Source organism: Tamandua tetradactyla, chromosome 11 (assembly GCF_023851605.1).
Source record: "Tamandua tetradactyla isolate mTamTet1 chromosome 11, mTamTet1.pri, whole genome shotgun sequence".
Classification (NCBI taxonomy): Eukaryota; Metazoa; Chordata; class Mammalia; order Pilosa; family Myrmecophagidae; genus Tamandua; species Tamandua tetradactyla.
In genome coordinates this window covers 31,496,017-31,523,104 of record NC_135337.1, presented here as the reverse complement: position 1 = coordinate 31,523,104, position 27,088 = coordinate 31,496,017, and the positions used below count along the sequence as shown (strand labels likewise).

The 27,088-nt window shown below is 37.1% G+C and overlaps 1 protein-coding gene and 1 non-coding gene across 9 annotated transcripts in view; one reads left to right on the top strand and one right to left on the bottom strand.

Annotated features, from left to right (window-relative positions):
- Window positions 1-27,088, bottom strand: part of EVI5 (ecotropic viral integration site 5) — a 307,393-nt gene that overhangs the window by 175,358 nt on the left and 104,947 nt on the right. For all 8 annotated transcript variants that reach the window (XM_077120262.1, XM_077120264.1, XM_077120268.1 and 5 more), the window contains one exon: window positions 2,697-2,757. In XM_077120262.1, coding sequence (XP_076976377.1) covers window positions 2,697-2,757 — 61 coding nt within the window. The remainder of the gene's footprint in view (window positions 1-2,696; window positions 2,758-27,088) is intronic.
- LOC143651091 (U7 small nuclear RNA) lies at window positions 18,728-18,789 on the top strand. The gene has a single exon (XR_013159830.1). It is a non-coding gene; the product is annotated as a U7 small nuclear RNA (small nuclear RNA).

The window sequence follows — 27,088 nt, the reverse complement described above, 5'->3', positions numbered from 1 at the left end:
TTATGCCAGGCAGTGGATATGTAAGTTTCTTTGTTTTCTTTATTTTTCAGCATATCTGAAATATTTCATAATAGGAAAAAATAGCTTCTGACTGAAAAGTAGCCAGATTTCCTAATACCACCCCCATTTATAGGGCTTTGAATCTCCCTCCCAAAGCATAAATAGAAATATGGAAATTTTATCATCAATTTGCATGTCTGTCTTAAAGTGAATAAAGGTTTTTCTCTTTTAAAGATTTGTGGTTTACCCTAATATAAGCTAGAAGTTTAATATTTCTTACCTCCTCACCCTCAGGTGGAACATCAATAGATTGCAAGAAGATACTGATAAAGATGTTTCTATTAACAAAAAATTTCACACAGTAAAATGTAAGATTCTCCATATGAAGCCATGTTATCATCAAAACCTTTCTATAACACTTTTTGAGAAGGGATAGGTAATAAGTAAAAGTTGCATTCTGATCAGTGAGCTCACCGACAGATATAATTCTTAGAAAAAAAGGTCACTACCCCAAAGGTCTTAAAAATAGCAAAAAAAAAAAAAAAAAGGAAAATTTAAACGGATTTCTAAATACCAAGGGCTGATTTTATACCTCTATATTAAAACATCAAATATTTTAATGATCATTTCATTTGTCTATGTAAAGAATGGTGCAAGACTGTCCCTGGAGGCTTAGAAGGAAGACGATAGCAAGGAAGAATACTAATTGAACTAAACCCAATCCCTTGGAAAAGGGACCTGGGGGACAGGGGCTGTAAGGTATTTCCCATTTTACAGCAAGGTTCAATTAGCACTCAGGCTAATTAACTGTAAATAAGGTGGTAATCTGATCACCAGGTAATCTACCAAGTCCAAGTAAAAAATCAGACACACGCAAACATGAAGTAAAAAAAAAAAAAAAAAAAGTGCAACCCCTCAAAAAAAATAATTTTTGTATTTTTTTTTTTTCTTCAGAGAGCAGGGTGGCAATTAATAGAGATGAAAATGGTACATTCACTACGTGGAAACAAGGTTATAAAAAAGGAACAGAATACCTTTAGAACCAGCATACTTTATTTAACTGATACATTCTACTAACTTTTTGAATTCTCTTTTTCAAATTCTTCTCTATAAGCCATTTTATACCATCTGTGTTTGCCTGAGACACACAGAGCTGGTATATGAACAACTTTCTCCAAAAATCAAAGTATGAAAAAAAACTGTAAATTCAGGCTCAGTCTACTAAAGACCTCTTTGAAATGAGTTTTTGATGTTCTATGTTATGTCTTAATTTTAGAAGAAACGTCTTCAAGAGCAAGGATTGTTCACAGAACTGATTTTTTTTTTCAATAACACATGGTGAAATGAACAGGATGGCTTCCCCATCCTCAGATTCTTGATTTGCAGTTCCAAATATTCGTGGTATGCGATAACCCATACTCTCTCCCCACTCATCAGGATGCTGTACTTTTTACATTCAAGTAGGTTGAAGTGCAGAGTCAGATTTAATATTACCCTTACTCATGGTACCTAAAAGAAAAGCAGATGGTAAAGCAGCAGTTGGGTGACAGGATTTTAAAAAGGAAGAGAAAAATATCCACAGGGCACAGGAGCCCCCTCTCTCTCTCTCTCTCTCTCTCTCTCTCTCTCAAAAATGGAGAAGTATCTATTTCCAACTGAAAGAAAATAGATTAAATAGATAGGAACAAAAACACCTAGAAAAGGGAGGACAGAACTGAGGAGAGAGAGAGATCACATAGGAAAATAGGAGAGGCTATCTCCCAGGATGCTTTTAAGGAGGAATAACGCAACAAAGAACACGAGTTTAAAAAAAACTGATTCCCTTATAAAAGGGATCAGGGGAAGGGGAATGAGGAAAGGGTATTTCCCAGCAAGGATCAATAATATCTGGCCAATTAATTGCAAGGTGGTCATCTGATGTCTAGCCAGGTCTAAGCAAAAAAAACCAGATACAACCAAATATAAATTTTTTTTCAAAAAAAGTGGTCACTCAAGAATTGTTTCATCTTTGGGGGGGGGTTGGGGGACAGAGAGAAGAGACAAAAAAAAATCAGACTGGTCAGTCATTGAGTTCCTTAACTAATGCATGCTCCCATTCATTTACCCATGCTACAATATCAGTATAAAAACCAATACAACTTTAAGCAACAACTTCAAGACCCTCAACCTAAGAATGTCCTTCATATTGAAAATCTACATGTTCAAAAATAATTACCCTTGCTTAAAGAAGAGAAAATTGAATTAATCTATGCTTCCTGAAACCCTAAGGTAGCCGTTATTAGTGCTACTATAATGATTTGCTCTACTTGGTCTGCCTCAAATTACACTGCTGTTAGTCTCAGTGTAGAATGGGTTACAGGTTAACTTCTCTGGCACTTTTTAAAATGTCCTAAAGTTGAATGATAATTATATCTTACACAAGGAAGTATTTTTTCCTGATGACACACCAACTAATCTTAAAAAAGGAAAGAGTTGCTCTCTCTCTCACACTGGAATGAAAGATACATTGGTCACACTATTATAGTTTTTGAATGTCTATTTTTAACTACACTCTAGTGGGATGGTAAAGAAATTTATCAATAAGCAAAATACATACAAACACCATTGCTAAACTTACTGCAGATAGGTAATAATATATCAATAATATCATATTGTCAAATGATCTTCAATGCTTTTCAAACCTCTGAGACGCTTACTTTAATTTCAACTTGTTCTTCCATTTCTTTAGTTTTTATTGTAGTGTATTCCTTTTCAAGCCTAAGAAGGAATAAAGGAGTTAAAGGTATATTCTCATTCAAAGGTAGCTATTAAATTATAGGATTTAAAAAATATATTAACACAAAAGAATAATTTCTTTAGGTTTCCCAGTTATAACTTTAAATACTCATTACGAGAAAAATTTTCTGAATAGTTACATAAGCTCTTACCAAAAAATCACATCACAAATGACAAAAATAAGAACAATAAAGAAGGAAGCTGTAGAAGTGAAATACACAGGACACAGCTTACAGATTTTATTCAGCCCTGAAATGACAAATCATCATCATCATCATCTATCCTTCCCCCTGTCAATTCTAAACACATCTGTATGATCCAAATGGTTCTTTTTCAAAAAACCCTGACCCAAAGTTGATTTTAAGAAGTCTATGGCAGAGGTAGGATGTTATCAACAGGGCAACATAAACAGCTACTGAAAATCTTTCCTTGGAGATTCAGCGGAAAAAAAGAACAATTCGGAATTGTTCAGAAGTCTGGAGGAGGCTATGTACTGGAGAGGGACCCTACTACTGAATTGAAGAAGTAGGAGAATACCAGGTAGGAAATTCCCGTCCCAGACTGACCAGTCCTCTCCCTTCCCCCTCGCTTGGTCTCAAAGCATGGAACTGGCAGACAAACAAGCAGGGAACCTTCCCAGTGAGGACACAGAATATGTATTCTCTCATAGCGGTGGGAGAGGCCCTCAGCTTTTGGAGATCCGGGGAACACGGCAGCACATTTGAAGGCCCAGGTCAGTAAGAGACATAGAATCTGAGAAAACTTGGACAGATGCTGTGTTTCCAGCCCTGGGTCCGAAAATCCTATCCCTACCCCTGTGAGAAACGGCAGTTAGAAACCTGATCTTTGCCTGAGGGAAATCCAAAGATAGGGACACCTGAGGGTGTACTCTACCACAAATAAAGTAGGGGGAAAAGATCTTGTTGAGTCAGGCTGGCAAAGAGAGGGAACAGTAAATCTACAGTTACAGTCACACCTGGGGAGAGAAACCAGTGCTTTGAGAATTAAATTACTAAACAGCATAATCTGCTGGGCAACGCCACCTGCTGGGTAAAACACAGCATTACAAGCAGATAGGAAAATGAGAGGTTTCAAGAAGAGCATAGAAACAAAGATTAGGAGGAAGGGTAACTAACAGAGCTAAAACAGAGAAAAAAAATAAGATACAATAGATAAAATCTAAGCAAAAAATGGATATAGAAAGTACAGCCTTTATAGTAATGACATTAATAAACGTTAATGAATTAAACTTCCCAATCAAAAGACATAGTATTAGCAGAATGGATAAAAAACAAAACAAAACAGGGTCCATCTATATGCTGTCTACAAGGGACTCACTTAAGACCCAAGGACAAAAACAAGTTGAAAGTGGAAAAAGATATTCTATGCAAAATACAACCAGAAAAGAGCGGGAGTCGTTAATATCAGACAAATTAGACTTCAAATGTAAAACAATTAAAAGAGACAAAGGAGGACACTATATATTAATAAAAGGGACAATTCAACAGGAAGACACAACAATTATAAATATTTACGCGCGGAGCCACAGTGCCCCAAAATACATGAGGTGAGCACTGACCACATGGAAGGGAGAAGTAGACATTTCTACAACAGTAGCTGGAGACTCCAAGATACTTCTCTCATCAATGGATAGAACATCTAGATAGAGGATCAGTAAAGAAAAGGAGATCTTAAATAGTATGACAAATTAACTAGACTTTAGACATTTACAAAACATTGCACCCAACAACAAGAGGTTACACATTCTTCTCAAGTGCTCATGGATCATTCTCCAGGATAGACCACATGTTGGGGCACAAAGCAGGTATCCGTAAATTTAAGAATATCGAAATTATACAAAGCATTTTCTCAGATCATAATAGAATGAAGCTGGAAGTCAATAATAGGTAGAAGCTAGGAAAAGTTAAAATTTATGGGGGTTAAACAATACACTCTTAAACAACCAGTGGGTCAAGGAAGAAATTGCAAGAGAAATCAGTAAATACCTCCAGGCAAATGAAAATGAGAACAAAACATATGAAAACTTATGGAACGCAGCAAAGGCAGTGCTGAGAGAGAAATTTATTGCCCTAAATGCCAATATTAAAAAAGAAAGAACAAAAATTGAGGAATTCATTGCTTACCTGGGTAACTAGAGAAAGAACAGCAAACTAACCACAAAGCAAACAGAAGGAAAGAAATAACAAAGACTAGAGCATAAATAAATGAAATTGAGAACAAAAACAATAGAAACAATCAATAAAACCAGAAGTTGGTTGTATTGACTTTGAGAAAGTCAATAAAATAGATGGACCCACAGGCAGACTGACAAGGAAACAGAGAGAGGATGTGAATAAATAAAATCAGAAATGGGAGGGGGGACATAACTACCTACCCCACATAAATAAAGGAGATGATGAGAGGGTACAATGAACAACTATAAACTAACAAACTAGACAACTTAGACGGAATCAACAACATCCTAGAAAAGCAAAAACAAGCAACAATGACTTGAGAAGAAACAGCAGACCTCAACAAACTAAACACAGTAAAGACATTGAATCAGATAACAAATCAGTACCCCCAAGAAAAAAAGTACAGAATCAGATGGTTTCACTGTGAATTCTACCAAAAATTCAAGAAAGAATTAGCACCAATCCTGCTCAAACTTTTCAAGAAAGTTGAAAAGAGGGAAAGCTTCCTAACTAATTCTATGAAGCCAACATGATCCTAAAACCAAAACCAGGCAAAGTTATTACAAGAAAAGAAAATTATAGACGAATTTCTCTAATGAATATAAATGCAAAAATTCTCAACAAAATACTTGCAAATTGAATATAGCAGCACATTAAAATAATTACATACAAAAATAATCAAATTAAAAAAAAAAAGAATTATACACAATGACCAAGTGGTTTTTATCCCAGGCATGCAAGGGTGGCTCAAGACAAGAAAATCAATTAATGCAATACACCACACATCAATAAATTAAATAAGAACCACATGATCATCTTGATAGGTGCAGAAAAGGCATTTGACAAAATTCAGCATCCTTTCTTGATGAAAACACTCCAAAGGATAGGAATAGAAGGAAACTTCCTCAACATGAGAATGGGAATATATGAAAAACCCAAAGCTAACATAGCACATGGTGAAAGAATACTTCCTCTACGATCAGGAACAAGACAAGGATGTCCACTGTCACCAATGTTGTTCAACACTGTGTTGGAACTTCCAGCTAGAGAAATTAGGCAAGAAAAAGAAATAAAAGGCATCCACATTGGAAAGGAAGAAGTAAAACTTTCACTGTGTCCAGATGACATGATCCTGTATGTAGAAATTCCCAGAAAAATCTACAGGAAAGCAATTAGAGCTAATAAATGAGTATAGCAAAGTGACAGGAAACAAGATCAACACGCAAAAATCAGTTATGTTTCTATACACTAGCAATGAGCAATCTGAGGAGGAAATCAAGAAAAAGCCCTCCATTTACAACAGCAACAAAAAGAATCCATATTTAGGAATAAACTTAACCAAGGACAGAAAACACCTATACACAGAAAACTACAAAATGTTTCTAAAAGGAATCAAGGAAGACCTAAATAAATGGAAGGACATACAGTGTTCATGAACTGGAAGACTAAATATAGTTAAGATGTCAATTCTGCCCAAATTGACTTTATAATGTTTTTTATTGTAAAATATAACACATATACAAAGTAACGAAGGAAAAAACAATTTTCAAAACACACCATAACAAGTAGTTAAAGAACAAATTCCAGAGTTTGTCACGTGCTACCATTCCACTATCTTGGGTTTTTCCTTGTAGCTACTCCAAAACACTGGAGGCTAAAATGAACATTAATATACTGATTCAGCAGTTATACTCATTTGTTAAATCTTATTTTCATTGTTGTATCTCCTCCTCCTGCGATCCCTCTCCCAATCTAGAGGGATCTTTAGGCAATGTCCATTCTGATTTTTTCATGTTGAGAAAGGGAGTCAACACCAAAGCATAGGGAGCTTTAATAAACCAATAGTCTGGGAAAGGCTGGTCCCTCTGGGTTTCAGGATTTATCTGACCTAGTAACCCTCCAGGAATCATAGGTTCCAGGAAAGCAAATTCAGTTCATGAAACTTTTATAGAGTATCAATTTGAGCCCTAGGTGTTCTTAAGAGTAAACAGGAGCTATGTTGGTTGGAGCATAAGAAACAATAGTAATTAGTACTATCTAATGCAGCTTGCATAAGAGTAGTGTCCAGAATAGCTGCGTGATTCTATATGATCCCTCTTGGCTCCACTGATGCCTTATTTTATAACACTTATTTTCCCCACTGGGTCCGAAAGAAGTTGTCAATCCCACAGCGTCAGTGCCAGACTCATCCCCAGAACTCATGCCCTACATTGTCAAGGAAATTTTCACCCTTGAATGTCATGTCCCACGTAGGGGGGAGGGTAATGATTTTCCTTGCAGAGTTGGCTTAGAGAGAGGTCGTATCTTAGCAACAAAAAAGGTTTCCTGGAAGAAACTCTTAGATGTCATTATGGGTAGTCTTAGCTTCTCCCCTACAGAAATAAGTTTCATAAGGGCAAGCCTCAAAATCAAGGGACTGAAATATTCTAAAAAATGATCATGGTGATGAATATATAATTATGTGATGATATTGAGAGACACTGATTGTATATCATGTATGGAATGTATGTGTGTGAAGATTTGTCAATAAAAATACATATTTAAAAAAAGAAATACTCACATATAGTAATTAGACTATTCCTATCATTTTGTAATATGCTTTACACTTGTTCAGCACCATTTCTGAGATTTATCCATGTTGACTGAATAGAGATGGTGTCTTAGTCTACCAAAGCTGCAAGAATGAAACACACCTGAGATGGATTGGCTTAATAAAAGGGGATTTATTTAGTTAAAAGTGTATAGTTCTTCAGAAGAAAGGCAGCTAACTTTCACCTGAGGTTCTCTCTTACATGGAAAGGCACAGGGCCATGTCTGCTGGCCTTTCTCTTCTGGCTTATAGGTTCCAACTGCTTCTAGGTTCCAACAGTTTTCCTGAGGCGATTCCTTTCTGCATCTCCAAATGTATGGGATGAGCGGGATGAGCGGGCTGAGGGGGCTGAGCTGCAGCACTAAGATGAGGTATGCTAAACTGCTCCAGCTATACTGCTGCTGAGCTCGCTTCTGACCTCTCTCTTTTAAGCCTTCAGCTAATTAAATGAACCATCACTCATGGAGGAAGGCACTCCACTTAGCCGACTGTAGATGTTATCAGCCATAGATGAGTTTCACATGCTAATGATTCAAGTCCACAGCAACAGAACTAGGCACCATCACCTGGCCAAGTTGACACCTGAACCTAACTACCACAGATGTTAGGTTCCTCCACCTTTTAAAAAAGAAACCGCTGTAGAATGGGTATACCCCAAATACTCCTAAAGATTGGGAGAAGTATCAAAGGAGAAGGAAAACTTACAACAGAGAAGATAGGATTTAATAAACAAGCATGAATGCTGTATCACCATACTGATATTTCTTGTAGTCTCTAGTGTCTTGGAGCAGTTAGAAGGAAAAACCTGAAATTGTGGAACTGCAATCCATACCAAACTTTGCAATCTGTTCTATAACTACTTATTAAAATGTACTTTGATATTTGCTGGGGCTTTTTTGTTATATTTTGCAATAAAAAAACGTAAAAAAAAAAAAAAATCAAGGGCTTGGTCTATTTTCTTGGGAGTCCTCAATGGTTGTGAGGGTATCTGGGGTTTCCTAGATGGGAAAATTTAATAGTTTCATATGTGTGTGTGTGTGTGTGTGTGTGTGTGTGTGTATGTGTGTGTGGGCATAAAATTTCCCTTTGGATCCTCAAGGATTCTAAAAGCACTTTTTATTATCAGTCCACCATAGTCTGAGATGTATCTTGGTGTTACATTTAGCAATACAGAATTACAAGTTCTCATTCCAGTTCTGGACTCCAGGAGTTTGGGTTGTTTAAGTGAGCTTTCCAGACAGGTTGATTTAGATTATGTATTAACAAAAATTTAGGTTCTATACATAAATAAACCTCTGTCTTAGGCTTCATATGCTAGGTTAAAGTCTAGAGTCATACACTATGATCATTCACCCTGTATTCTGATTTACTTTAGATCCTACCACACTGGCTTTGTTTTTAACTCTAATTGAGGCCTGATCTCTTTTTCAGTTACGTTAACTGTTATTATATATAGCTATGTCAACATTCAAGACTACAGTACTCCATTTCTGGGTCTTAGGTATCAAAGACTTATTCAAAGTTTCAGGGAAATATCAGCTGATACACATATATCACAGTGTCTCAGAATATAAAAATACATTTACAACTTCAAACTAAGTATGACTGCTATAAGGGCTTGCAATGCAGGCTCCAATTTTCTTACAAGTATTTTCTGAAAGAGACCTTACCATATGTTCTTTTGTTTCTGGTTATTTTGTACAACACATTGTCTCCAAGGTTTCCTCAGTTCACTGTGTGCCTCTTGATAGCCTTCCTTTTTGTAGCTGTGCCATACTCCACCACATAAATGGATCAGTCTGCCATTCTGCTTCTATCACTGTTTCCTTGGCTCTGCTCAATCCATAGGCATTATGGATGAAATCCAAAATGAACAAACCATGTCTTATAATTTCCTCTCTTGGTTGTACAATCATCAACACTATCACTTTTAGACAATTCTCATTGGTCCATAGTGACAAAAAACAGACAAACACAGTGCCACCAATTATCAAATCAAAACTACCACCCCTTATCACTTGTCCCTATTCCCAATTAGTCGCCCCTGGTATTATTGCAGTATGGTTGATGTCTTCACATTAACTACTGGCCATTGCATGCATTTTTAGTTTTCTCCCATACTCCTCTACTAGTTACTCTTTGTCTACTATTGAACATTTGAAATACCTCCTGTGAGAATTTATTTATAATTGTAAATTTACTCTGCGGGACACATAGCACTATGCATCCCCTTTTCAAGCATATTCACCTTCAGTATGGTAATGTTACCTACAACCCCATTTATTAGTTACCATCACTTCTATCTGCTCCTTTGCATTTAGGTTCACCCTCATTGGGTAGACTTTCCCTGTGTCAAGCTTTTGGTACCTCTAGGTTTGCCATATTCTACTGAGATTACCTTTACCAGAGTCTTAATGCTGCAATTAGACAGTATCTGTCCTTTTGTGTCTGATTTATTTCACTCAGCATTATGCCCACAAGGTTCAAACACATTGTCATAGGCTTCGGGTCCTCATTTCCTATACTGCTGAATAATATTCCATTGTATGTATACACCACGTTTTGTTTATCCACTCATCTCCTGATGGGCACTGGATTATTTCCATCTTTTGGCAACTGTGAATAGTGCCACTACGAACATCATTGTGCAAATATCTTTTCATTCACTGCTTTCAGCTCTTCTGGGTATATACTGTGTATTAGCTAAGGTTCTCTAGAGAAACAGAATAAGCAGGAGATGTCCATACATATAAAATTTATAAAAATGTCTCATGTAATCGCAAGCTGGTAACTCCAATGAATTTAATAAGTTGCTAGTTGACAGTTCTAATGCTGACAAAATGTCCCAATTAGAATAAGTCTATAAAAATGTCCCATCAAGGGGATTCAGGGAAAGACACCTTGGTTCAAGAAGGATGATGAAGTTCAGGGTTTCTCTCTCAAGTGAAAAGGCGCATGGTGAACACAGTCAGGTCTCTCTCTCGGATGGAGGGGCACATGGCGAGCACAACGTCATCTGCTAGCTTTCTCTCCTGGCTTCCTATTTCATGAAGCTCCCCAGAAGGCATTTTCCTTCTTCATCTCTAAAGGTTGCTGGCTGGTGGACTTTGCTTCTCGTGTCTGTCGTTCTGCTCTCTCAGAAATCTCTCTCATTCTCCAAAATGTTTCCTCTTTTATAGGGCTTCAGAAACTAATCAAGACCCATCCAAATGGATCGAGACACACCTCCACCTAATCCAGCTTAACAACCACTCTTGATTAAATCACAACTCCAGGGAGATGATCTAATTACAGTTTCAAGCGTATGATGCTGAATAGGGATTAGAAGAAACAGCTGCCTTTACAAAATGGGATTAGGATGAAAACATGGCTTTTCTAGGGTACATACATCATTTCAAACCAGCACAGTACCTTTCATTGGATGCCGTGAAAATGTACCTCTGTGGTCTTCCTTCCCCAAACCTATAACCCCATTATAATCATGAGAAAAACATGTGATAAACACCAATTGTGGAGCATTGTACAAAATAGCTCAAGAGCAGTCCTCAAAATAGTCAAGATCAAAAACAAGGAAAATTTGAGAAACCTAAAGAGACATGGCAACGGAAAGTAATGTGATACCAGGTGGGATCCTGGAGAAAGGACATTATACAAAAAGCTAAGGACATCTGAATAAAAAGTGGACTTCAGGTAATATAACTTATCTAAAATTACTAAAAGAGTCTCATAATTTTCTTCTCTGCTGCTGATAAAGTTTCATATTAACTCTTTTCTGCATACCACTACCAGAGTGGTCTTTTTAAAATGTTGATTTGGATCATTCCACTCCTGTAACTAAACTGCTTCAGTTACTATTCCTTATCTTCAGACTAAATTTCAAAGCCTTACTAAAAGTAATCATGGCTTTTTGGTGAACTTAATTCTCCCAGAGCCAGAAGAGGAGAGGTACAAGATGAGCTTGGAACATTCTGTTGCCCAAAAAGTAAAGAAATTCTTAAAGAATCATGGGGACACGTAAAAAGGCCACAGCAGCCAGCCTATGGGACTCCCACTGGACAAATCTGGGATAATTTGATAATAATGAATCTAGATAAAAGTTATACGGGAGTTCCTTTTACTGTATTTTTAAATTTTTCAAAGTTAAAAGTATACCAAAATAAAACAAACAAAAAAAGAGTCAAAGGCTAAGGGTCATGCAATTTTCAAGTCTTAAGAAACCTCTGAGACTTTGTGCATATTATCCCTTCTGTTCTCCTCTCTGAAACTTAAAAGTTTTTAAAAACAGATCATGTCACTTGACTAAAATCTCTCTAATAGTTTCCCTTTGGATTTAGAGTAAGTCTGATCTATGATGCTCTTCAGCACTTGTCCAACAGAATTTTTGACAATGATGAGATGTTTCGTATCTGTGCGTCCAGTCCAGAGCACCCAACATGTGACTAATACAATTGAGGAAATGGATTTTTAATTGTGCTTAATTTAAATAACATGTGACAAGTGGCTACAAACTAGACAGCACTGCTTTAAAGACCTCTAACTACACACCACATCTCTGAACTCATTGTCCACCACACACTCCTCTGTGCCTATGCTATTCCAGTCACAGTGGCACTATTTCTGTTCCTTGAACATATCAAGGAATGCTGATTGTTCAACAACTACATGAACAATCATGTTGTGCAGCTTTTATATGGCCTCAGCTTTTATACTCACTGTTCCCTCAGAGTGGAATAATTTGTGAGAGAACATGCTTCTTCTAGATAATCACATCGTTCCTTCACTTTTTTCAGACATCTGCCCAAATGATACCTTATCAGCAAGACTGTCCTTGACTGCCCTATGTAAAATAGTACCCCATCAGTCTCTGTCCCTTCATCCTGCTTTGTTTCACCTTCATGACACTTGCAGTGATGGACACTAAACTTTATATTTGTTCTTTGTCAGTCTTCAGCACTTCTAAATTCCGTAACAGCAAGGATTTAGTCATCATTTAACCCCAGCAACTAAGGACAGTTCCTTGTTTTACATTATGTAATCCAAAGGTTCCTCAAAATTGTACTCAGGAGGCCTCTCCTTCAGAAAACCTGAATTTTCATCTTCTGTCATCCTTCTATCCCACCATGTCAATGGTCTTCAAGTTTTTCTGCTTATCTACCCACGAAAAAATATTTCCCTCTGCATATTTTAAAGAACACTTCTAAATTTTTTCATCACTTCAATTTATTACGTGATTTAAAGTTTTCACTGAAACTTTAAGTGAGCTTTAGCTCATTGAATTGTGGACATCTACCTTCTAACCTATTAGGGAAAGCCAATTCTTGTTATTAAACAAATAAGTCAACTCACATTCATTTTTTGCCATTAAAGTTTGCCTTATTTTTCAGTTCAAATAAATATGCTAATACTTGCCCCCCTGCTCACCATTCTGTAACCAAGAAGTTAGGATTTAGGGGATGATTATGATTATTGAATCATAATACAGATATTCCTTTTTACTTTCTGGTATATTAGAATAGACAGAGGGAAATATATGAAATTACTGAACTGTAATCCAGCTGCCATGATGTCGGATAATGATTGTCTAACTATACAGACTTTATCTTGTGATCCTGTGATTATAAAAACCTTGAGACTGACCTTCATTTGTACCCCTTTTAATCAGTTCTTCAACTTCAGGGTCTTATGATCAATAAATACAGCCCCTGGTGTTTATTAAAAGGGCCCTGTGTCAGCCCAGAACTACCCACCCCAATTCCAAGATTATGTTGACAGATGAAGCTGGTTCTAACCAAAAGGGGTCTGCTTGACCTGTGCAGTGGCTTAAACTTTAACCTATTAGTGACCTTTACCTCATTATAATACTAAAAATCACACCCATTATCATATTAAGGCTGCCATTTTCTTACATTCGTTTTGTGACTGAGCATGTAATTAATCTGTGTACGCTTGATATTTAGACCATAATCCCAAAACCTGCCCATATTCTGATACCATAAAACTATCAGAGTTAAGGCAGTTTGGGGAGACAGATTTTTAAGTCAACAGGCCATCTGATGGCCTGCTTTGTGCCTAGCAATAAACTCTTTCTCTCTTTGAAACCTCCACGCTTCAGAAATTGGTCATTTGAGTTCATCAAGCAGAGAGCCCATGGCTTTTTCTTTTTTTAAAAACTTCCTCTTAACTCTTGCCCCTCCCCCCCATTATTTACTTCTGCTGTTGCTGTGGTTGTGCTAATGTTTTCCTTTTAGAGCCCCTGGCTTTTGACAGGTATCAATTCTACTTCTGAATTCTAATTCGAAATAAGATAAAGCAACCTTGCCAAGCATTGTCAACGTATATTGAAATGTGCTGCTCCCTTGAATTTTTCTTGCTTTACTCCTACAGAAGCCAGTCATCCTGGAATGGACAGTCTTGTCTGATGGGCCAGAGTACTGTTGCATAGTAAGATGTGGAATGGGTGACAGGTTATCCATCCTTTTACAAAGTAGGAGAAGGCAGACTGTGAAAGGAAAAGAGAAAAGGAAAACCAAGACACCTCTACCACATCTATTATGTGAGGAGAGAATACTAATGGAAATAGAATGAATACTTAGTTACAATGCTCTGGAACGTTTTCCTGACTCCAGCAGGCTGTGTACACCAGTTGAAAGAGAGATTCCCCTTATGGATTACATGAACAAACTGTGATATTAGCATGTGCCAGACTATAATTATAATAGACTTATTTACTTCTCTGCTCTCCACCCTCCAACAAACACAAAGGTCAAACTTTCTCCAGAGCCACATCCAAGTCTTAGTTTGCTTCATATCCTGAGAGTGGTACTTAGTAGAAACAGATGAGACTTATCTTTTAATGCTGACAAAGGATTATTATCCAGAGTATACACGAACAACTACTAATCTCTAAGTATTCAGACAATGCAAGAGAAAAAGGAGGAAAAAAAGAGTAAAGGAAGAATATGTGGCTAATAAACATATGAAAAGATGCTCACTCTCATTAACAATCATGGAAATGCAAATTAAATCCAAAATAAGGGGCCATTTTACGCAATAGATGCACAAAAATTGAGGATAACCAAGTAGAATGAGGACTCATTATAAACTGCTAGTATATATTTATGCCGATTGTATGAATTAGTACTACTTTGACAAAATTGTGAACATGGTGTTCTCTACAACCCAGCTATCCCAATCCTAAATATACATCCTAGAAAAATTATTGCACAAAAATATTCCTAACATTTTTTTTTCATTTTTAAATAGTTTTATTCACACATCATACAATCCAGCCTAAGTGTATAGACATGCCTTCGCCACCATACTCTATCTGAAGACATTTCCTCTGCTTCCACAAAGAATCCATACCCTTTTCCCAATTTCCCCAGCCACTGACATTTAGTTTTGGCATAATGCCTTTTTTACAACTGGAAGCATATATTTCTAGCATTTTAATAGCATAATAGCAAACAAACAAAAACTTGGAATGCCTCAAATGGCCATCAGGAAAATGGATAAATTGTGGCAGAGTCATTCAATTGGAATTATAAAGCAGTGAAAATTAGTGAACTAGAGCAATACACAAAAAACTATTTTGAAAAAGCAAGACCATGAATGACAAACCCAGAATTCGAGGTGGTTATTAACCTCTTGCAGGGGAACTTAAGCCATAGGGTGAACTACTAAATATTTGTTTGACTGCTGTTTTTCATAACTTAAAAACATGTTATATATTCTTTTGTGTGAACCAAATATTACATGATAAAAGTTAAAAAAATAATAAAGAAGAGGTGATCACCCATACCCAAAATCAATTAGTATACCAAGTAAAATTAGGAATAGAAACTATCTAACAGATTTGCAACTGGGAAACAATTACTTCTTAACATTTCAACTGCTGCCACCCTAATCCAAGCTTTCATTATTCTCTTGTCTAAATTATTTCAATAGTTTACTAACTTCTCTCCCTGAATCTACTGACCCTGTGTCCTCCACTATCTATTCTCCACACAACAGCCAATAAGGTTTCTTAAAAAACCTCTGCTCTTATAAAAAAAAAAACCTGAAAGTTCATTACAAGGCTTTAAGGCTCCCTGTTACATCTACGTCTTCTACTCTCCTCTTGGTTCCCTCAACTCCAGCTACTCTGGCTGTGCTGGTTTGAATCTGTAGACACCAGAAAAGCCAAGTCCTTTAATCCTCATTCAATATTGCTGGGTGGGAGGGATTTTTTTTCTTTTTTGTTTTTTAATATTTTTATTGTCAAACCTTAACAAACAAACATGCAAACATTCTTGACATAAACTTTCTATACATGGTGTACAAAATCAATGGCTCATAATATCATCACATAGTTGTGTATTCATCATGATCATGTTTTTGAACATTTGCATCTCTCCAGTAAAAGAAATGAAAAACAAAAAAGAAAAAACTCATACATTCCATACCCCTTACCCCTCCCTCTCATTGACCACTACTATTTCAATCTACTCAATTTATTTTATCCTTTGTTCCCCCTATTATTTAATTTTTATCCATATTTTTTATTCATCTGTCCATACTGTAGATAAATGGAGCGTCAGACACAAATTTTCACAATCACACAGTCACATTGTAAAAGCTCTATCATTATACAATCCCCTTTAAGAAACATGGCTACTGGAACATAACTCTACAGTTTCAGGTACTTCCCTCTAGCCACTCCAATACACCATAAGCTAAAAAGGGGATATCTATATAATGCCTAAGAATAACCTCCAGGATAACTCTCAACTCTGTTTGAAATCTCTGTGCCACTGCTACTTTATTTTGTCTCATTTCTTTCTTCACCCTTTTGGTCAAGAAGGTTTTCTCAATCCCTTGATACCAAGCCCCAGCTCATCCCAAGATTTCTGTCCCATGTTGCCAGGGAGGTTTATACCCCTAAGAGTCATATCCCACATGGGGGGGGGGGGGGCAGTGAGTTTGTTTGCCACATTGGCTTAGAGAGAGAGAGGCCACATCTGAGCAACCAAAGAGGTTCTCTGGGGGTAACTCTTAGGCTAATTTTAAGTAGGCTCAGCCTATCCTTTGTAGAGATAAGTTTCATAGGGGTGAACCCCAAGATCGAGGGCTGGGACTACTGATCTGGTTGTCCCCACTGCTTGTGAGAATAACAGGTATTCTTCAAATGTGGAAGTTAAATATGTCCCCCTTTCTCCTCATTCCCCCAAGGGGACTTTGCAAATACTTCTTTATTCACTGCTCAAATCACTCTGGGATTTATCTGTGTATCACACTAACCTGGAAAAACCAACAAAATCTCACGCTCTATTAAGGTTCCATGTACTTATAATGTTCAGTTAAACTGACCATATAAGTTAAATTAAGAAATGTACAAGTGAAAATATAAATTTTGCACCAAATAAATATTTCTTCCTTTAGTCTCACAAAGAAGCTGAAATTTTAAAATATGGATGACCATCTATTTTCAACACCTGACATTCCTTTGTTCTTCCTCGTGCAATAACATTTTTAATTTGTACACTGAATCACCATCATTGTACACGCTAGGCATTCTTAAATTACTGAGTGGGAGTTTTTTGATTATCCATGGAGATGTGACCTACCCAAATGCGTGTGGAAACTTTTCATTAGATGATTTCCATGGAGGTGTGTTTCCACCCATTCAAGGTGGGGGTGCTTACTGGAGCCCTTTAAGAAGGAATCATTTTGGAACGACCCACAGAGCCCACCAGCCAGAGACCTTTGGAAATGAAGAAGGAAAATGCCACCGGAGGAGCTTCATGGAACAAGTAGCCTGGAGAGAAAGCTAGTAGATGTCGCCATGTCCATTATGTGTCTTTCCAGTTGAGAGAGATACCCTGAACTTCATCAGCCTTCTTGAGTGAAAGTAACCTCTTGTTGGTGCCTTAATTTGGACATTTCAATAGACTTGCTTTAATTCAGACATTTTCACAGCCTAGAACTGTAAACTTGCAACTTAATAAATTCCCCCTTTTAAAAGCTGTTCTGTTTTTGGTATATTGCATTACCTAGAACACTGGTCAAAACGATGTTATTCAAATATGCCAAGTACACCTCTGCATCCAGGCCTTTGCACTGCTTGCTCCACGTCTGAAAAGCTCTGCAAGTTACATGCATACCTTGCCTCTTCTTTCAGGTCCTGATTAAATGTATCCTTATAAGAAAGGCCTTTGCCTACTACCCTATGTTTAAAGGGACAGCAACCACCTGCCATTGTGTAGTGTCCTTACCCAGCTTGTTTTGTTTCATAGCACTTATCAACACCTGTCAAGTAATTTGTTTAAATTCGGCCTCACCACATTTGTACTTTAAAATAAGCTTCATGAAAACAGGAATTCTGTTTATCTTGATTGATACTGTGTTTCCAACACCTAGAACAAGGTCTACATTTACTGGGTGCTTGACAAACATTTCTTGAATAAATGAATGAAAAGGAACACTTCAAAATGAGTAGTATTAGTGGAAAAGTGAGGGCAAATGCGAGATTACTCAGGTTAAAAGATGGTGGAGACATTGCTATGAAGTCAAGTTTTCCCCCAATATATATTTTCTAACTCTGTTCACTGAAAGATACTAAATGCCAATGACACCCTACATAATAATGAAGACTGTTCACATCCAGATTTTGGTCTTTAAAAACTACTCTTCACAAAAAGGAACCAAGCATGGGGCAGAAAACATCCATGAAGAGGTGGAGACAACTTCTGTACCATGAAACAAGGAGCATTTGGGGACTGTATGTGTCATGTCAAAAGGACATAGGAGGGTACACAGGTGGTTCGGTGGTAGAATGCTCATCTTTCATGCAGGAGACCTGGGTTCAAGTCCTAGACCATGTACCACCACCACCCCCCCCCCCCAAAAAAAAGGACAAAGGAGCCATATTAAATGGGCTTCTGCTAGCCAATATTGAAACAATTTGAACAAATATAATAACTAAATTAGATTAAAGTATACTTAAAGTAAGTCCCTAAGTGCTTAATAATGTCACCTCCACCAAAAATAATAATAATAATTTAAAAGAATATAATTTTCCATTAACTCTTTTATCTGGAAATTGGTAATTAAAGGGAAAGAATAAAGCATTTGCATCAGTTTCCAGTAGATGATGGTAGCTCCAGTTAATGAATAAAAGTATTCTATTCAGTGTTGCAGCTCTTTTAGAATTTGTCTAGCAGGTTTCCTGGCTTTAGCCGGAAAGCCCTCATTAAAAAAAATATATATATATATATTCTATTCAGAAGATAGCCAACTAATAAATGTAAGAAGAACGACAGATATAGAAAATCAAAATTCTGTTATACCAAATGGACACTAAAACTATTAGGTAAAAACTATGGCAGTTCTTCATAAAAGTAAATAAAGAATTCCCATATGACCTGGCAATACTACTTCTAGTTATATACTTAAAGGAAGTGAAAACGGACTCAATCAAGCAGATATCTATATACCAGTGTTCATAGCAGCATTATTCACAACAGCCAAAAGGTGGAAACAACCAAACTGTCCATCAACAGATGAATGGGTAAACAATATATGGTACATCCATACAATGGAATATTACTCAGCCACAAAAATGGAATGAAATTCTGATACATGCTATAATATGGATGAATTTTGAAGATATCATGTTATATAAAATAAGCCACACACAAAAGTTAAAGATTGTATAATGATATCACATATATGAATTACCTAGAGTAAGCAAATTAACAGGGAGAAAAAGTAGATTACAGGTTAGAAGGGGTGGGGGATATTGCTTAATTGGTACAGAGTTTCTGTTTGGTGTGATAAAAAAATTTTGGTAATGGATGGTGGTGATGGTAGCACAACACTGTAAATACAATTAATATCACTGAATTGTATACACGAAAGTGGTTAAATTAAGAAATTTTGTGTTTTATATATGTCACCACAATAAAACAAAACAACTATTAGGTAAAAGGTCATGAACTGGATATTCTCAAAGTACAAAAGTATCAATTTGTGGATTATTCTCTGGTTGCTTGGGGCAAAACATATTTTAGAATAAGGAAATCTGGCTTTCATTACCTTAATCTAGGCATCAATCATAACACCCGTAATAACAGAGCGACAGATAAATCTTACACCTCTCTTGAGGTGAATATGAAGTACACATTATCACCCATGACATATTCTTATCAAGTATGTTCACCCTTAATCTAATTAAGCCTTTATATTTAAACATACAAGAGCACAGACAGACAAGGTAAATGAGATTATGATGAAACAATCAAGACAAATTTATAAGATTAGATATTCTCATGATAACTGAATTGCTCTCTTCAACAAGTCAATGAAGTGAAAAGAGGGTTTGGGGTATGGGGTGCTGATCTAAATTAAAAGAAATCTAGGAGGACTTCTGAGAAAATGGTGAACTAGAGCAGCTTGAGATTAGACCTGCTCCACGGGAGAATTAGAGAAGGGACAGGAGGACGACTGAGGCAGTAATTTGGGAGTGCAGCTGACCTGGGAGAGGCTTCTGTACCACATGTGGCAGCCCTGGTTGCAGAGGCTGAGGAACTGAGAGGCAGAGGACTGGAGCCTGATGTGGAGGCGCAGAGTGGCATAGCCCATGAGAGTGCACAGACAGGTACACCAGATTAGAAAGTAAGCCAGGCCACATTCCTTGGGTGCACTACCCTCACCAGTGCAGCCCCGTGACCAGTGACTCACCCCAAACCTCACACACCTGAACCCCCTCACCTGCTCCCATATCCCACGCTCCATGCACCCCCACCCAAACAGCCCCCAGTGCAAGTATCTACTCCTCAACCCCACCCCAAGTGCAGTCCAACTCACCTCTCCTACGCCCCACCCCTCCCAAGAACTACCTACCCCTCCCTGTTCTCTAACCTCCATACCTAGGCTACCCCCCTCACCCCGCCCATAGTGTCGCACAGCCTCACCCCACCCTCCCTGAGCTCAGTGCATCTGTTAACAGCACTCCTAGGTCCACGCATGTGCACAGGCCCCCAATCATGTCATTCAGCTCTGGGAACTGCACATTACAGCAGTACTAGAACTGCACATGCACACAGCCCTCAGTCTCACTTCCCAGCTCTGAGAAAGTGCTGACCTGCACAGCCGGGTCACATCTGCCCCCAATCCACAAAGGCATAACGCTGACCTGCTGGCACAGCTCTGCACATGCACACAAAGGGCCCCATGCCTTAGACCAGTGCACCAGGGTTACGTCCCCCAGACCACAAAGCTACATCCTCCCTGGCTGCTGGGCACCCACGTTCACAAGCATCAGTGTAACATCCCCAACCTGCGCCCATACGTGCCCTAAAACAAATCATCATACTGAGTGCTCCACCCGTGCCCTGCTCCCTGCTGTACAACCATCCTGCAAACACAAAGCCTTAGACTACTGAAAGAAATCAATTCCCAAAGTAAATCAGTCAAGATATCCACATGCGATGAAGACAGCAGATCACTAAGCATATCACAATACAGACAGAGATAGCCCTGTCTAATGTCTAAATTAAAACACATGAGGAGACATAAACTTTGGAACAACTAATCAAAGACATTCATACAACTCTACCTAATAAAATAAGCAGGATAGCAAATGACATAAAGCAGATCAGAAAGACAGGTGAAGAGCACAAAGAGGAATCTGAAAGAACAAATAGAAAAATAGCGGAAATCACAGAGATTAAAGACTGTTGACCAAATAAAAAACATACTAGAGGCACACAACACCAGGAAGAGACAAAAGAAAGAATAACTGATATAGAGGACAGGAAAATTGATTTTGAAGACTCAAAACAGGAAATGACAAAAAAAGATGGAAAAAATTGAATGGGAACTCAGGAAAATGACAGAAAAAACAAAGTACACAAATATAAGAATCTTTGGTGTCCCAGAAGGAGAAGAGAGGAGTAAAGGGCTATAAAGAGTAGCTGAGGATAAAATGGGGGAAAACTTCCCAAACCTTATAAAGGACATAAATATACAAGTCAAAGAAGCCCAACAAACTCCAAATAAAATAAATCCAAATAGGCCTTCCCCATACTAATCAGTATGTCAAATGTTGAAGAGAAGCAGAAAATCCTGAAAGTCGCAAAAGAAAAACAATCTACTACATACAAGGGAAATCTAATAAGACTGAGTTCAGACTACTTAACTAGCACCCGGAAGGCGACAGGACAGTGGTATGATATATTCAAGATCCTGAAAGAGAAAGACCTCAAGCCAAGAATTCTGTACCCAGACAAACTGTCTTTTAAAACTGAAGGAGAGATTCTGACAAAGAAGTCCTGAAAGAATTTGTTAACAAGAGAATGGCCCTACAAGAAATACTAAAAGGAGTTCTGCAAGCTGAAAAGAAAAAATGTGAAAGGGACATCTGGAGAAGGATATAGAATCGAAGAGTACCACTAAAGGTAATTTAAAGAACACACAGAGAAAGAGGGAAAAGAATATATAGATCTGACAAAGAAAATAAAAAAGATAAGATGGTAGAATCAAGAAATGCCTTTTCAGTAATAACTGTGAATGTTAGTGAATTAAATTTACCAATTGAAACATACAGATCAGCAGAATGGATTAAGAAATGTAATCCAGTTACATGCTGCTTACAAGAGACTCATCTTAGACACAAGGATACAAATAGATTGAAAGTGAAAGGACGGAAAAAGATCTTCTATGCAAGCTGTAACCAAAAGAAAGCAGGAGTAGCTATACTAATCTCAGACAAAATAGACTTTAAATGTAAAGATATCGTAAAAGACAAAGAAGGATACTATATACTAAATAAAGGGTCAATTCACCAAGAAGATATAACAATCATAAATGTTTATGCTCCCAATCAAGGCGCTCCAAAGTACATGAGACAGACATTGGCAAAACTGAAGGGAGTGATAGATGTTTCAACAATAATAGTAGGAGACTTCAATACACCACTCTCCTCTATAGTAGAACACCAGACAGAAGATCAACAAGGAAATAGAGAATTAAGTTAAATAACCTGATAAATGAATAACACCTAACAGATGTATACAGATCATTGCAACACAAAGCACAACACATTCTTCTCTAGTGCTCATGGAACATTCTCCAGGACAGACCATATGCCAGGGCACAAAATACAAAACAGGTCTTTATAAATTTAAAAATACTGAAATTATTCAAAGCACTTTCTCTGATCACAATGTGATGAAGCTGGATCTCAATAACCAACAAAGAAGGAGAACATTCACAAATATATGGGGATTAAATAACACATTCCTAGGGCAGGCCACGGTGGCTCAGCAGGCAGAGTTCTCACCTGCCATGCCGGGGACCAGGTTCGGTTCCCAGTGCCTGCCCGTGCAAAAACAAAAACAAAAACACACTCCTAAACAACCAGTGGGTCAAAGAAGAAATTGCTAGAGAAATTGGCAGCTATCTGGAGATGAATGAAAATAAAAATACAACTTATCAGAACTTATGGATGTGACAAAGGCTGTGCTGAGAGGGAAATTTATTGCCTTAAATGCATATATTAAAAAACAAGAAAGAGCAAAAATTGAGGACTTAACAGCAAACCTGGAGGAACCTGAGAAAGAACAGCAAACTAACCCCAAAACAAATAGGAGAAGAGAAATAACAAAGATTAAAACAGGGATAATAACTGCATGGGAGAACAAAGAACAATAGAAAGAATCAATAAAATCAAAAGTTGGTTCTTTGAGAAAATCAATAAAATTGATGAGCCACTAGCAAGACTGACAAAGAAAAAAAGAGAGAGGATGTAAATAAAATCAGAAATGAGAAGGGGTGTGTTACCACAGACCCTGAAGAAATAAAAGAAATCATCAGAGGATACTATGAACAACTATATGCCAACAAACTAGACAACTTAAACGAAAGGGACAAATTCCTGGAGACACACAAACAAGCTACACTGAATCAGGAAGAAACAAAAGATCTCAACAAACCAATCACAAGTAAAGAGATTCAATCAGTCATCAAAAATCTTCCCACAAAGGAAAGCCCAGGGCCAGATGGCTTCACAGAGGAATTTTATCAAACATTCCAGAAAGAACTAACACGAATCCTGCTGAAACTTTTTTTAAAAATTGAGGAAAAAAGAACTCTACCTAACTCATTTTATCAAGCTAATATCATTTTAATATCAAAACAGGGTAAAGATGCTATAAGAAATGAAAACTACAGGCCAATCTCTCTAATAAATATAGATGCAAAAATTCTCAATAAAATATTAGGAAATCAAATCCAACAGCACATTAAAAGAATTATACAACATGACCAAGTGGGGTTTATACCAGGAATTCAAGGAGATTCAACACAAGAAAATCAATTAATATAATACAGCACATTAACAAATTAAAAGGGAAAAATCACATAATCATCTTGATTGATGCTGAAAAAGCATCTGACAAAATTCAACATCCTTTTTTGATAAAAACACTCCAAAAGATAGGAATCAAAGGTAACTACCTCAATATGATAAAGGGAAAAATGAGAAACCAATAGCCAGCATCGTACTCAATGGAGAGAGACAAAGCCTTTCCCCTAAGATGAGGTATAAGACAAGGACGCCCACTGTCACTACTATTATTCAACATTATTCTAGAAGTTCTAGCTAGAGTAATCAGCAGGACAAGAAATAAAAGGCATACAAATTAGAAAGGAAGAAGTAAAACTCTCATTATTTGCAGATGATATGATACTATACTTGGAAGATCCTGAGAAGTCTACAGCCAAGTTACCTGAGCTACTTGGCCAAAATCATAGAGGCGAATAAGGCAGAAAAAGTCCATTTCTGATGTAATGGAAAGTAATGTAAGGGAAGCATTTCTTCTGTCTCTTGTGCACTTATTTCAAATTAATAGTTTTTACCAAAATGTTAAACTACATGTACATTAAAATTTGAGGATATTTTAGGTTCTGAGAATTCATATAACTTCAAGGTAATAATGCTACATTATAAACAACCTAACGCATTTAACCCATCCTGCTATCCTCAGGAGCCACTTTTACTCCTGATATCCTATCTTATAGAGAGAGGTAAAGGTGTTCAGAATCTTTATAATTGGGCATTTGTTGCAAATATAATACAACTTGTCAATAGAAGATGCAGGTAAGCAAAACTAAATATTTAGGGAATAAAATTTGTGGGCAGGATTCAAGTTATTAGTTTGTCATAATCATATTAAAGGGGAAGGACACTAAAAGTGTTCTTTAGTCCATCCTCTAAGTATGAACAAATGCATACCTTAAAAAGCTATGCTTCCTACTTCTACAAGCCCATGATCATTTAGGGTGCTTAAAAATAGCCACTGACGTATGGCCCTCGTTGTTTTATGTAGCTCAGGTTATAGTTGTAAGGTACTGTCAATGATAATTTCCTTATTAAAAGAAAGGAACTATTTGAATTAAAAAAAAAAATTAACCTGAGCTAATAAACTCAGCAAGGTGGCAGGATGTAAAATTAATGTGTAAAAATCAGTAACAGGGCAGGCCACGGTGGCTCAGCAGGCAGGAATGCTTGCCTGCGATGCCAGAGGACCCGGGTTCGATTTCCGGTGCCTGCCCATGTTAAAAAAAAAAAAAAAATCAGTAACATTTCTATACACAAGCAACAAGCTAGCTTAGAAGTCAGTTAAGGGAAAAAATTCCATTCAAAATAGCAACTAAAGAATCAAATACTTGGAAATGAACTTAACTAGGGATGTAAAGGACTTGTACATAGAAAACTACATAACATTGCTAAAAGAAATCAAAGGAGATCTAAATAGGTGGAAAGACATTCCCTGCTCATAGATAAGAAGGCTAAATATAGTTAAGATGTCAATTCTCTCCAAATTGATCTACAGATTCAACACAGTACCAATTAAAATTCAACAACTTACTCTGAAGATTTGGAAATGCTAACTACCAAATTCATCTGAAAGGGAAAGAGATCCCTAATAGCTAAAGGCACTCCAAAAAAGAAGAAAGAAGTGGAAGGATTAACACTCCCTCACTTTAAAACCTATTATAAAGCCACAGTGGTCAAAACAGCATGGCACTGGCACAAAGACAGAAGCACTGACCAATGGAATCTAATCAAGAGTGCAGAAATAGACCACCAAATCTATGGTCAACTGATTTTTTTGACAAGGTCCCCAAAATCCTCTGAACTGGGACAAAATAGTCTTTTCAATAATTGGGCATGGAAGAACTGGAAATCAATAGCCAACAGAATGACAGAGGACCCCTATCTTACACCCTAAACAAAAATTAACTCAAAGTGGACCAAATACCTAAATATAAGAACACCAAAAAGCTTCTAGAAGAAAATGTAGGGAAACATCTTCAAGACCTAGTAATAGGAGGTAGCTTCCTAAACTTTACATTCAAAGCACAAGCAATGAAAGAAAAAATAGATAAATGGGAACTCCTCAGAATCAAATGCTTCTGCACCTCAGAAGACTTTGTCAAGAAGGTGAAGAGGCAGTCAACTCAATGGTAGAAAACATCTGGAAATCACATATCAGAAAAAGGTTTGATTTCCTGTATATATAAAGAAACCATACAACTCAGCAACAAAAGAACAAACAAAATGGGCTAAAGATATGAATAGGCATTTTTCAGAAAAGCAAATACAAATGGCTCAAAAGCCCATGAAGAGATGCTCATTTTCACCGGCTATAAAGGAAATGCAGATCAAGACTACAGTGAGATACCACCTCACACCTATAAGAATGGCTGCTATTGAAAAAACCCTAGAATGAGCTGAGACTCAGGATCAAGGGATTGATTGAGAAAAACCCTAGAATGAGCTGAGACTCAGCATCAAGGGATTGAGAAAACCTTCTCCACCAAAAGGGGTAAGAGTGAAATGAGACAAAGTGTCAATGGCTGACAGATTACAAACAGAGTTGAGAGGTTATCCTGGAGGTTATTCTTACACATTAAGTAGATAACACCTTGTTATTCAAGATGTAATGGAGAGGCTGGAGGGAACTGACTGAAAATGGAACTGCCTGTGTTCCAGTAGCCATGTTTCTTGATGATGATTGAATAACGATATAGCTTTCACAATGTGTCTGTGTGATTGTGAAAACCTTGTGTCTGATGCGCCTTTTATCTACCTTGTCAACAGACGAGTAGAACATATGGAATAAAAATATATAATAGGGGGAACAAATGTTAAAATAAATTTAGTTTGAAATGCTAGTGATCAATGAAAGAGAGGGGTAAGGGGTATGGTATGTATAATCTTTTTCTTTTTCTGTTTTCGTTTTATTTATTTTTCTGTTGTTTTTTTATTTCTTTTTCTGAATTGATGCAAATGTTCTAAGAAATGATGAATATGCAACTAAGTGATGATATTGTGAATTACTGATTATATATGTAGAACGGAATGATCATGTTAATGTTTTAATTCATTTGTTAAATACCTGGTATATACCTAGAAGAGCTGAAAACAATGACACAGACATTTGCACACCAGTGTTCATAGCATCATTATTCACAATCGCCA